Source organism: Antechinus flavipes, chromosome 6 (genome assembly GCF_016432865.1).
Source record: "Antechinus flavipes isolate AdamAnt ecotype Samford, QLD, Australia chromosome 6, AdamAnt_v2, whole genome shotgun sequence".
In the NCBI taxonomy this organism is placed as follows: domain Eukaryota; kingdom Metazoa; phylum Chordata; class Mammalia; order Dasyuromorphia; family Dasyuridae; genus Antechinus; species Antechinus flavipes.
The window spans coordinates 52,081,838-52,095,120 of record NC_067403.1 but is presented as its reverse complement, the minus strand read 5'-3'; the positions used below and the strand labels follow the sequence as shown (position 1 = coordinate 52,095,120).

The 13,283-nt window shown below is 33.4% G+C and overlaps 1 protein-coding gene across 1 annotated transcript in view; it reads right to left on the bottom strand.

Moving 5' to 3' along the window:
* The window catches only part of STAP1 (signal transducing adaptor family member 1), a 59,363-nt gene that overhangs the window by 36,849 nt on the left and 9,231 nt on the right, over positions 1-13,283 (bottom strand). Inside the window, exon 2 of the mRNA XM_051966628.1 lies at positions 968-1,039. Within this exon, the coding sequence (XP_051822588.1) occupies positions 968-1,039 (72 nt within the window). The remainder of the gene's footprint in view (positions 1-967; positions 1,040-13,283) is intronic.

Sequence of the window (13,283 nt, the reverse complement as noted above, 5' to 3'; positions counted from 1 at the left end):
GGGGAAAAAATTGGAACAGAAGTGAATGCAAGGGATAATGCTGTAAAAAATTACCCTGGTATGGATTCTATCAATAAAAAGTTGTTAAAAAAAAAAAGAAATTTATGCTGAAATTCCATTATTTTCTGGGTTTTATATTTTAACTTAGGTCAAATAATATTTCATTTAAACTGGAGAAAGTGAAAAAAGCACCACACCCTGGTATTATATGCTGGTGTTTCAATAAACATGAAAAGATTTAGGAGGGAAAAAAAAGAAAAATAATGGTAAGAATATTAAAAAGAAAAAGACCCTAAATTTAAAACCCCTCTTTGGCCCTTAGTATATTTTAGCTTTCATTATACTTCTCTGGGCATGTCTTATCTCCTCTACCAAATTATAAGTTCCTAGAAAACATATACAAATTTTTTTCTCACCTTCTCTCATTCCTGTAGCTAGACATAGTGCCTAACGTATAATAAGCATTTAATAAATGTTTACTGAATTTACTTGAATTCTCCTCCAAAAACAAGTTTGACTTACAAAATGTCTATTAAGGAATAGAAGTCTTACAACCTACATCAGCAAAGAGAATACATCTTTTGAAAAATTGAGATGAAAAGTTAAACCATGCTGTATGGTTTAACAATATAACTACCAAAAAGCTACATTAGGTAGTTAGCGGACACAAAACATAAATTCTAGCCCATAACAGGAGTCTTTTCCATACTCCTTACCTTTGACTTAACTACAGAGTGCAGAATTTAGAGTCAAAGATCTGCTTCATTCACTTATAACTCTTGGGGAAGTCATGTAAATTCTTCTAGGCTGTTTCCTCAATTGCAAAATGGAGCAATAATAGCACACAAGAATTGTGAAGCTCAAAGAAGATCATGTAAAAAGCTTTGTAAATTATAAAGTGTTATACAAATGCTAGCTACTGTTATCATTAACAATTATTACATAATCTGTAAAATAAAGTACTCACCGTTGGATTTTTTTTGTCGATGTAAAAAAAAAGGGTAGTTCCTCTCAGCTCTGTCCAGTAGTGTTTAAATTCCTATGGAAAAACAAGTTTGAAATTTATTTTGATGGTTTATTTTCATCAAATGGCAATAACTATAAAGACAAAAACATTTTCATGATTTCTTGAACGAAAGGGTCTTCAAGATAACCTCATCAAGGTAAAGATCATACCTTGTTTGCTTCTCTAGATTCTCCAGGCATCCCTCATTGTGACATAGTTCTATGCTTCTTTTTTGAATGCTGATCAAAGCATACTGTTTTTATCTTTTTTGTTTCTTTGCTTTTTTCCCCTCTCATGTTTTTTTTTCCCTTTTGTTCTGATTTTTTCTTTCATAACACGACTAATGGAAATGTTTAAAATGATTGAACATATATAATCTGTATCAAATTGCTTTCTGTCTTGGGGAGAGGGAAGTAAGAAAGAAATGAGAGAAAATTTGGCACTCAAAATCTTATAAAAATCAATGTTGAAAAATATCTTTACACATAATTGGAAAAATAAAAATATTATTACTATAAAAATACTATTAAAAAACAAAATCATGATTTTCCTCAAAGTTTAAAGAAAGCTGTCAATTTCAATTCTTTCTTCTCTTTTACAATATAAAGGTTGATGAAAGAAGCAACTGTTTTGCTGGAGATCTGGGGATCTCTGTGGCATGCCAATGGAGCCCATGAGTCTCCCAGAACTGATTCCCTCTCCAACCCCCATTACACCCTGAAAACTGCCATTAATCTAGCATTCTGGGAGAAGTAATGCAACAGAATATAAGTGTAGAGACACCCAGAAACTTTTGTTCTTGGAGGAAAAGAAAGATGGGCAAGGAGAGGAGCACCAGATATGAGTCTATGGTCAGGAAAAAAGAGCATTGCTCTCTCAAGTGAAATATAATCATGAGCAGTTAGAGCCTTAGTTGGTTTGCTAACTTGCTTCAGGAACGATCTGGACAGATGTACCTGTTTGTTGTCCTATAAGACATGGTCGGTTTATTTGCTTTCCACTCTTTCTCCCATCCCCTTGCTGCAGACAAACTAGCATTACTACTCTAGGGAGACTCCTGCTCTGTTTAAATTCTGTTTATTTGCTAACTCTATTTTTATTTTTTTAAGGTGATTTTTTTGGGGGGGATTTTTTTTTTTTGGTTTTGAGAAAGAGAAGGGTGGAGGAGAGAAAAACAGACACACAGAGACAGACAGAAGGAAAAAGAGAGGGTGATAGGGTTAGGGAAAGAGAGAAGAGAGAAAAGGAGAAAGAGGAAAGAGTGCTGGGTTAGGAGGTAGGACAAGAGATTTCCCAGCTTGACATGAGCAAGTCATTAAAGCTCTCAGTTTCTTTACCGGTACAGCAGTGATAATAACGTTTGCATTAACTGTCTTACAGGGTTGCTATGAGGAAAGCCCTTGGCAAACCTTGAAGTGCTATAGAAACATATGGAGTTTTGTTTGTTTGGTCAGTATTATTCATACTTGTCTGTTATGTACACATCTTCCTGGGAGCTACTTTCCCTGCACTGGGCTGAAGGACAGGTCATGTGGATGTGTCCCTAGGAAAAACAACAGGGGTCTGTATTTTTCTGTTGGGACTAAGGGACAGTCCCAAAGCTGGATACAATTCTAAGGGGGAATCACTCCTCCAGGGAGCACATCTCTGAGGCTCTTTGTTTCCCCAAACAACACTTTCACACTCAAAAGCCATGCCCAAGGATTATTCTGAGCCAAACTTTAAAATTTCTGGACCATCAGAGTTAAAAGCTGTTAGGGTAGTGCACTGGAAGGCAAAGGAGACCAAGTTGTGCAAGTTCCTTCCCTTCTTTTGGCCTCAATTTTGTTATCGGTAAAATGAAAAGGTTGAACTAGATAATCTCTAATGTTCTTTCAGCTCTAAATCTTAGAAGTCTGAGGGGGCAGAGGAAATAGATTGCTGATCTTTTTCCTTGATGTTATTGGACACAGTTGTACAAATGTTAGCAAAACAATAAGATAAGGGAAAGAAAAATGAGACCAAGCAGAACTATCACCTCACTTAAAAAGAGCCTGCCCTGGCACAAAGAAAGTTCAAATTCAGGAGTTACATCTGGGGAGATGAGAAAATCAAAGAAAACTAGTTTCAAAAATGATTACAAATCCAGAGATTGATTAAGAAAAGGGATAAGTGCATTAAAACTGCAAGCAGATATATTTTGTTTTCCTTCTCAGGTTTTTTTTTCTTTCTAGAGCCTATTTTCAAGATAACTATATAAATATGTACATATACATTGGATTTAACATATATTTTAACATATTTAACATGTATTGGACTACCTGTCATCTAGGAGAGGGGGTGGGGGGAAGGAGAGGAAATTTTGGAACAAAAAGTTTTACAAGGGTCAATGTTGAAAAATTACCCATGTGTATGTTTTATAAAAAGCTTTAATTAAAAAAATAATTGCAAACAGAGATCCAAGAAATAGGCTCCCCGAAAATAGATTATAAAAATTATCAATTATTAACTATAATTGGATATTATATTTCAAGAAGTCATGAATGAAAATCATCCAGATCCATTAAAAGTTCAAGGAAAAGGTAAAAGACAGAAAGAACCAATAGAACAATTCCAGAAAAGAATCCTGAAAGGAAAAGTCCCAGGGATGCCATAAACACAACTCAGAGCTTCCAAGTCAAATTAAAAAAGAATGTAAATAGCCAGAAAGAAAGAGTTCAAGTACCAAGGAGCCCAGTTAGGACCACAATAGGACTTGGGAGCAGAGAGTTTGGGATACATTAATCCAAAAGACAAAGGAAAGCTACTAAAGTCTAAAAATAATTTACCTGGCTAAGCTGAGTGCAATCCTACATCAACAATACATCAAATAGAGAAGCGAGTATCACATGTATCTCTTTCTTATCTGGACTGGATAAATGAAGAGTAAACACATATATACATAAACATACATACATACAAAGACACATGGAATGTCATGTAGAAATATATATATATATAAACAATTCAATCAGAAAATAGTTTGGAATCGGAAAAAGGAAGGTGTTGGGAGGTAGAATAATTCTGGAAAGTGAAGAGGTCCAAACAATAAATTTCATCTTCAGAATATAGATCCTGAAGTCAATATTAAAAGAGGGAAAAAGACAAGATAGAATACAGTGATTAGGATCTGGTTAAGGGGAGAAAAGAAGGGCAAAGGAATGGAAGCAGATTGCTTCAGTGTATGCTCACATTCCTTCTCTTTTACCATTTGCTTCTATGTAAAGGGAGATCTTAGAGAAGAAGTAAGAACTAGAGGGAATCCACCTGCATTTTTGATTTCCTTCACAGGTTAATAGTACACTATTTCAAACTCTGATTCTTTTTGTACAGCAAAATAACTGTTAGGACATATATGCTTTAACATACTTAACATGTACTGGTCAACCTGCCATGGGGGGAGGAGATGGGGGGAAGGAGGGGAAAAATTGGAACAAAAGGTTTGGCAATTGTCAATGCTGTAAAATTACCCATGCATATAATTTGTAAATAAAAAGCTATAATAAAAAATAAATAAATAAAATAAAAAACTAGAGGGAAAAAAATCTTTGTAGAAAGTTTCTCTGATAAAGGTCTGATAAATTACTGAAATGATTATCATTCCTATCCAGGGCAACACTGTCTTTCCAGTGTCCCAGGCTAATAACCTAGGAGTCATCTTCAACTCCTCACTATCTCGTATATCCCTATCAATTTTACCTTTGCAGTATCTCTCAAATACATCCCTTTATCTCTTCTGACACTCTAATGGCAGTCCCCATCAATGGATTATTGTGATAACCTGCTGGTGAGTCTGCCTGCCTTGTCTCTCCCCACTCCAATCAATGTTTCAGTCAGCCACCAAAGTGACTTTTCTAAGCTGTAGGTCTGACCATGTCAATCCCCTTCTTTCCTACTCAATAAACTCCAATGGCTCCCAATCACTTCTAAGATCAAGTACAAAATCATCTGTTTAGCATCCAAAATCTTTCATAAACTAGGTGCCCCTACCTTTCCAGGTTTCATACACATTAGACCTCCCCCCCACATTCTTCAATCTAGTGAGCTATGATTTAGACCAACCATTCTGGAAAGCAATTTTGATTGATACCCCAAAAGTCACTAAGCTGTGCAAAAATTGACTCAGCAATTCCACTTTTTGACTTATGTGCCAAAGAGATCAAAGAAAAAAGAAAAGTATCTATTTGTATATATATATATGTACCTTTTGTTGTAGCAAAGAATTAGAAACTAAGGTAACACCCAGAAACTAAGGAATAATTGAACAGAAAGTGGTAAAAAGGCAATTTCAGAGAACCCTGGAGAAATTATAATGAATGGATGCAGAGTACAGTGAGCAGAATCAGAAGAATAATTTACACAATAGCAAAAATGTTATAAAGAAATACAACTTTGAAAGACTTGAGAAGTCTTATCAAAGTGATGATCAACCACAACTCCAGATGACCCATGAGGTATAACAGACTCAAGATACAAAAAGACACATACATTTTCAGACATGGTCACTATGTAAATTTGTTTTGCTCAATTATACTTATTACAAGGTGGTCATTGTTTTTTCATTTGGGGGAGGTTAGCAATAGTGACCTGCCCCCCAAAAAGGGGGTAAAAAGTTGCCTTTGAAACATTTTTAATGCACAGAAGAGAACAATTCAGAAGGAAATTCAGAAGGAAGCAAAACATGCTAGTTTTGAAAGTAGAAATAAAAATAAAAACTATTCAAGAAAAACAAGATTATATGAAAAAGTTAATCAACTAGAAAAAGAAGTAAAGATTCTCAAAGATGAAAACAATGCTTTGAAAATTAGAATTGGGCAAGGGGAAGCCAGTGAAGCTATGAGACACCAAAAAATAATAAAAACAGACTATAAAGAATGAAAAAATAGAACAGAATTTGAAACATAAGCAAAACAACAGATCTGGAGAACAGATTAAGAAGAGAAAATATAAGAATAATTGGACTTCTAGAAAGTTATGACCAAAAAGAGAACTTTAACACGATAATGCAGGAAATAATCCAAGAAAATTGTCCTGGAGACAATTAGAAAAATTAGACAAATACAAAAAATCCACAAAGAGATCCTTTGTGGAAAACACAGGAATATGACTGCCAAATTTTAAAACTCCTAGATCAAAGAGAAAATTTTGTAAGAAACAATAGAAATACATTGGAGCTACAAATAGAATTATGCAAGACTTAGCAGCAACTACAATAAAAGACCTCGGGTCTTGAAGTCATATCTATAGCCAAGCGAAAGAACTAGGTCTGCAGCAAAATATCACATTCAGCAAAATCATATAATTTTGAATGAGGAAAAAAAAAAAGGACATTCAATGAACTTGCAGATTTTCAGGACTTTCTATCAAACAAATCCAAACTTAACAGAAAATTTAACATATAAGAGGCCAATATGAAAGATCACTTTTAAGGAACTTAACATGGATAAACTGTTTAAACATGGACAAATTATTTATATTTTATATATTTATATTATATGTTTAAGATTCACATCAACAACAAGGTAGCTCAAAAGAAAGTTTGACAGTGTTGAGGTAAAAATAGTAATCATGTTATACAAATGAGGTACAGAGGAAGAATGGATACAGAGGCATCAGAGGGGGTAAGGGGACTTGCAGTTCTGAAAACCTACTCACATCACGAATGGGTCAAATAGGCAATACTACATATATATACGGTGAAGGGTATAACACCCCCCAAAATCTATAAAGAAGTAAGGGAGGAGTGATGGGCGAATGGGGAAGCAAAGAGGGAGGGAAGAAACCAAGGGAGGAATACTTGGGTGGGGAGAGTTTAAGTAATTAATTTAAAAAGCAGCAGGGATAGGAAAGATGTGTGTGTGTGTGTGTGTGTGTGTGTGTGTGTGTGTGCGCGCGCACGCGCCACGTATCTACATAAATATATCTTTTCTTAAATGTAGCTTGCTTGTGAGTAGGGGAGAGATGAAAGGAGGGAAAAAAGAATAAAGTAAACAAGGTGCCAGCAGAGAACCAAAGAACAATTTACCAGGAAGTTAAGAAAAATGAACATTCGTGAATATAATTTTTCTCCTAATATAAATATTTTCTAGATCTGGTAATTTATTGTTATATAATTTGAATCCTCTCTGATGTTCTGCTGGACACATGACAATGTTCTCTTTTGCTTTGTATTCCTTTTCTGTTTTTCTTTTTCCTTTCTGTTTTTTTCAAACAAATTTTTTTAAAAGTTTCTGGTAGAGTCAAGGCAAATGGAGGTGAGGAAGAAGACCTCTGGAAAATTGGTTTGTTCTTTAACAATGGGAGTTCAGTTTTATTCTCATCAGGAGAATAAGAGGAGGTGGAAGTGTTAACCACTGAGGAATGAAGTCAAGGCAGAATCAATAAATATAAGGTCTTCACAAAGCCCTAGACCACAAAGTCTCAACTCAGACCTTAATTTCCTGGCCTGATAAGTAGTATTGTTATGTCCTCGGACATCCAAAGGTAATCAATAAAACTTTTATGTTGCTGATGAAAATAATAAAAAATGACAAAATTCACTACAAGGTGGCTGTTAAAAAAATATTATTATGTGACTAGTAGAAATGTGCCTGTGTTAAATGTAATATACATACATACATGCATATATATATTTATCAGGGTTAACAATAAGTAAATAGAAATTTTATGGACTTGTACAATAATTTGCAATATTTTTTTTTATCATTTTGCCCATTTTTCTAACTTTATTTTCTCTTAGACATACACATATATGTCTTCATGTATATTTATATATATGCACATATACATAGTTGAGTATTTTTTATCAAGGGTATGCTGGTAAATGTTTAACAGTAAAATGTTTGGAAAAAATGTGTGCTTAACTCATTTTTAAGTTTAATATGCACTGATGTTTTTCTCTATCATTTTCTTAAATAAAGACAACTAATAATACAATACATCAAGCCATGACTTGTAGCAATTAATGTTTTCAATGCTGTAAATGTCAAGAATGAAAATTTAACATTAGCTTTCAGGAATCTAAATGATCTGGTTCCAGCACACCCCTGTTTATACTTGTCAAGAGAAGTGTTGATAATATATGTATTTTTTGAGTCTGGGAGTCTAGTCAGCATCCTAGCACTGAAGCTAAACTTTTTGAAAATCTGGAAAGCTAAAATCTTTATGTGTGGGGGACATATGACTAAGGAAAATTCAAATAGCTGCTGTGTGTATAGAGCTGCCGGGAGCGAGCCAAAGAAGCTGAGCAAAATAAATATAATCACATATCATGTTATAATTATATACGTATAATTTTGTTGTCTAACCATGTGCTTCAAGAAGTGACTATTTGGAAACAACCTGTATGTATAAAACTTAGAAGATCTATTTTGAGCAAAGGCAGCCTACAAATAGAAATAGCAAAACTGAAAACACTAAGAATTGTAGCCATAGACAGAAACCAAAGAATAGAAAGGGCACAAATATTGATGGATCATGAAATTCTTCTTTGAGTCTCCATTATACATGTAGATATCAATAAATCTTGTGTAAATTCTGAATACAAAACTTCAGAGACTGGGAGAATTGGATAACCTTAGACTAGATAGAACCTTTAGTCCATCCCCTTCATTTTACAAGGAGAACTTAAGCTAAATGAATGGCCCAGTTATCTGTCTGTTTTGACTTTAGGCTGTTCAACATTTTTATCAGTGACTTAAAAGAAGGCATAGATAACCTACAAATCAAATCTGTAGATGAAATGAAGCTGGGAAAGAGAGCCCACAGATTGAATGGCAGAGTCTGATCTAAAAAGGATCTCAACAGGCTAAAATAAATGGGCTGAACTTAATATAACTGGATTTAGTAAGGGCAAATGTAAATCACCACACAGATTCCAAAAGCAAGTTCATAAATTCAGAAAGGAAAGGTATGGCTAGATATGAAAAGCCCTGGGAATTTTAAAGTTCTATAAGTTTCAAGTATTAAGACTCAACAATGGGATACAGCAGGCAAAAATACAAATGACTCAGCAGTAGAGATACTCAGAAAAATAAAATGGTTCTTAAATTTTTGAAGTATGTATATTTATAAATTACTATGTAAGGAAGTTTTTTAACAAGAAGTTCAAAATAATTTTAAAATAGCATTTCCCCCAATTATATGTAGAGATAATTTTTAACATTATTTTTTCTTCTGTGATTCATTGTATTGTTTAAAATAAGTTTATTTTCAAAATATATGCAAAGATAGCTTTCAACATTTATCCTTGCAAAAACTTGTGTTTCAAATTTTTTCTCCCTTCTTTCCCTCCAGCTCCTCCCCTAGACAGCAAATAATTCACTATATAACATTATTATATTTTTAAAATTTTGACTTCCAAATTTTCTTTCTTCCTCTCCCTTCTCACTGAGGTGACAAACAAGTAGATACATGTGCAATCATGCAAAACGTATTTACATATTAGTCATGTTGTGAAGAAGATGCAAAAGAAAAAAAATGCAAAAAAAAAAGTGAAAAATAATATACTTCAGTCCGCATTCAGACTCCATAAGTTCTTTGTCAGAGTGTGGATAAAATTTTTCAACATGAATGCTTTGGAACTGTCTTGCAGTTGAACATGGTAAAATATTGGTAGACAATGTTTTTCTGTTTCTGCTCACTTCACTCAAAGGAAATTTTTTAAAAAGAAGTATGGAAGGTTTTCTTTTAAAGAGATACAAATAAGTTTTAGATTAGACATATTATTGCAGGTTAAAAACTAAATTAACTTTCTGAATTACCAAATGAGAAAATTGGACAAATAAAGATTAACCTTTATTATTTTAATTTTTCCTTTTAAGGAGCCAGATCTATTGTATCTTTCTATCAATGTAAGGGAATTAGGAAAGGTGATGGACCCAAGATGCAGAATAGGATATACATCTTTGGACACATCCAAGGTGGGATTTTTTTTTTTTTGCTTAACTATTCATATTTATTGTGAGGGCTTAGTGTTTTTTTTTTTTCTTTCCTTTTTTCAATCTGGGGGTAACCTGAGAAAGAGATGGGGATGGAAATAGAGTAGCCAAAACAGAAAGAAAAAAGACTTAATAGAAGTATTTTTTTTTCTTTTTTCACTGAAACTTTTTTTAAGTACATATGAAAGAATAGAAGAAAGGCCAGCAAGAATCAGAAAATTGCAGAACAATTCAGAAAGTTGTATTTTTTTAAGAAAATTAAAATTTTCATTTTTAACATATACATTCATATATACATATATGTAATATGTATATATTAAGGTTACTATATTTTAAAAATGCTACACAATAGGACTCTCAGTTTTCATGTATAATTCTCCTTTTCTTTTCTATTTTGTATATGGAAATGACATTGTATTTGGTATCTGCTAAGTTCATAGTTTTTTTTTTAACAAAGACTATAAGGATGGAGAGAATGAATTGATAACTGCATATCATTAGAAATATTAATGTGAAGTAATATACAGTTTTAAAAATGTATTATCAATTAAGAATAATTTATATTCCTTCCTTCCTACTGACTCCTAAATGAACAAAAAGAAAAAAAATTTTAATATCCTTGTGACAAAACATTGATAGTCAACAAAAGGAAATCCTCAGTCTGCATTTTGAGTCCATCATCTGTCAGGAGGAATAGGCAGCATTTTCAGTACTCTGGACTAATCATTGTATTGATTTCTTCTCATTCATCAGAATTCTTATGTCTTTATTTATAATGTTATTGTTAATATACAAATTGTTTTCCAGGTTCTGTTCACTTGACTCTATCAGTTCATTCAGGTCTTTCTAGTTTTCCCTGAAATCATTAATTTTATCATGCTTTAATGGCTCAATAGCATTCCTTTGTATTTTTATATCATAATTTGCTTAGCCAATAACCAATAGATGGGCACTTCCATTAATTTCCATAGTTTTATTTAATTTATTTTAAATGAAATTTTTCAATATTTTTCATAATGTATTCTTGACCATCAATGTACAATTTAACCAATCTTAGTTTGACCATCCATAAAACAGCTAACAGCTGTAATATCCTTTTCTCACAGAAAACCTACAAAATAGAATTATAATTGGAGATTCTCAGAGGAAAAAAAAACCCTATAAATTAAATAAGAAGAGGACATACATCCAATAATATGCTCCCTAATGATATATGGTCAAAAGATATAAACAGGCAGTTTTCTTTTTTTTTTTAATTTTTATTTAATAATTACTTTATATTGACAGAATCCATGCCAGGGTAATTTTTTTTTTTTACAACATTATCCCTTGCACTCGTTTCTATTCCGATTTTTTTCCCCTCCCTCCCTCCACCCCCTCCCCTAGATGGCAAGCAGTCCTTTATATGTTGGATATGTTGCAGTATATCCTAGATACAATATATGTTTGCAGAACCGAACAGTTCTCTTGTTGCATAGGGAGAATTGGATTCAGAAGGTATAAATAACCTGGGAAGAAAAACAAAAATGCAGATAGTTCACATTCGTTTCCCAGTGTTCTTTCTTTGGGTGTAGCTGCTTTTGTCCGTCATTTATCAATTGAAACTCAGTTAGGTCTCTTTGTCAAAGAAATCCACTTCCATCAAAATATGTCCTCATACAATATCGTTGTCGAAGTGTATAATGATCTCCTGGTTCTGCTCATTTCACTTAGCATCAGTTCATGTAAGTCTCGCCAGTCCTCTCAAACAGGCAGTTTTCAAAGGAAGAAATACAACTACCAACAGCTATTAAAAAAAATGCTTCAAATTACTAATAATTCCCCCTCATATCCATCATATTGGCAAAGATGGAAAAAAATAGAAAGTGACAAATGTTGCAATAGTTGTAGGAAAAACACTCACTAATGACTTGTGGGTGGACCTTTGAGCTGTTCCAACCAATTTAGAAAGTAATTTGGAATTATCTTCAAAGATTCACCAAAGTGTACATACCCTTTGATTCAGCAATTCCATTACAAGACATTATACATAAAAGAAATCAAAGAAAAAGGGGGAAAAGACCATCATGTAAAAAAAAAAATCTTTGTAGCACCTTTTTTTTTTTTTTAAATCATGGCAAAGAACTAGAAACTAAATGGCTTCCCATCAACTGGAATATGGCTAAATACAATTATGGTATATGAATGTAATGGAATACTATGATGCACTAAGACAATATGGACAATTTCTGAAAAACCTGGGAACATTTGTGTGAAGTGATAAAAAAATAGAGCAAGTAGAAGCAGGACATCAACTTTTACTATAACATCAAATAACTGTGAAACACATGAGAACTCTACAACACGACCAACCCTATGACCAATTACTCCCCTCTTAATAAAGAGAAAATGGACTCAAGAAGTAGCACGAGACAAACATTTTTGCACATGCCATCGTGGGTCTTTGTTTTGTTTGACTATGCATATTTCTTAAATGGGTATGATTTTTCTTTTTCTTTTTAAAATGGGGTGGAGAGAGTGGGAAAGAAAATAAATGTTTTTTGGTTGAAATAAAACTTTTTTAGAAAATTGATAATATGCCTTCCTTTGCCTCACTTCCTTGGCGATATCTGGATTTATCTGCTCAACCACGACTGGGTCAACAAGTAAGCTCCTATATCCCCCATTTGGGGGTTAGGTCTCACCCATCATCATCTTGAAGAGAAATAAATAGGTACTTGGGATTGAAAGTGCTTATAGATAGACATGGTGATAATAAAAAGAGAGTTTGAGTTAATGGAAAATTGTGTCGGACATCTCTCCTCCCACCCACATCCTGGACAAACCACAAATAACCAAACTAGCATCTAGTTAGCAAAAATAATTATTTTAAATAGGAACTATTGACTTCTAAATTCCACAGCCAAACCCTTTAAAACCTCATATTCTCTTTGCCTCTACAATATGCACAAATAGTGAGTAGCATTTATCCAAATAAGTAGTAAAATTGAAATCAAAGAAAGTATACAAAGGATAATATATACCAGACAATACAGAGTAATGCAACTCATATTAGGAGTGAAATAACTCAGCTCAAGCCAGAAAGAGTTCTAGATCTCTGAAAATTCTCTAAAGTCTCTGATTGATGGACACTGCTGACTCCTCTCATATTGCCTTCTTCCCAGAGTGTTATTCTCCCTTCAACAAGTGGGATTGAGATTGTCCCTCTTTTCCTTCTAAGCTGGAAGCCAGAAGCACTCAAAAGCCAACTGCAAAAGCCAAAGAAAAGGAAGAGACTAGAAACCAACACTCACATCTCTCCCATTCTTGACAACTCCTGT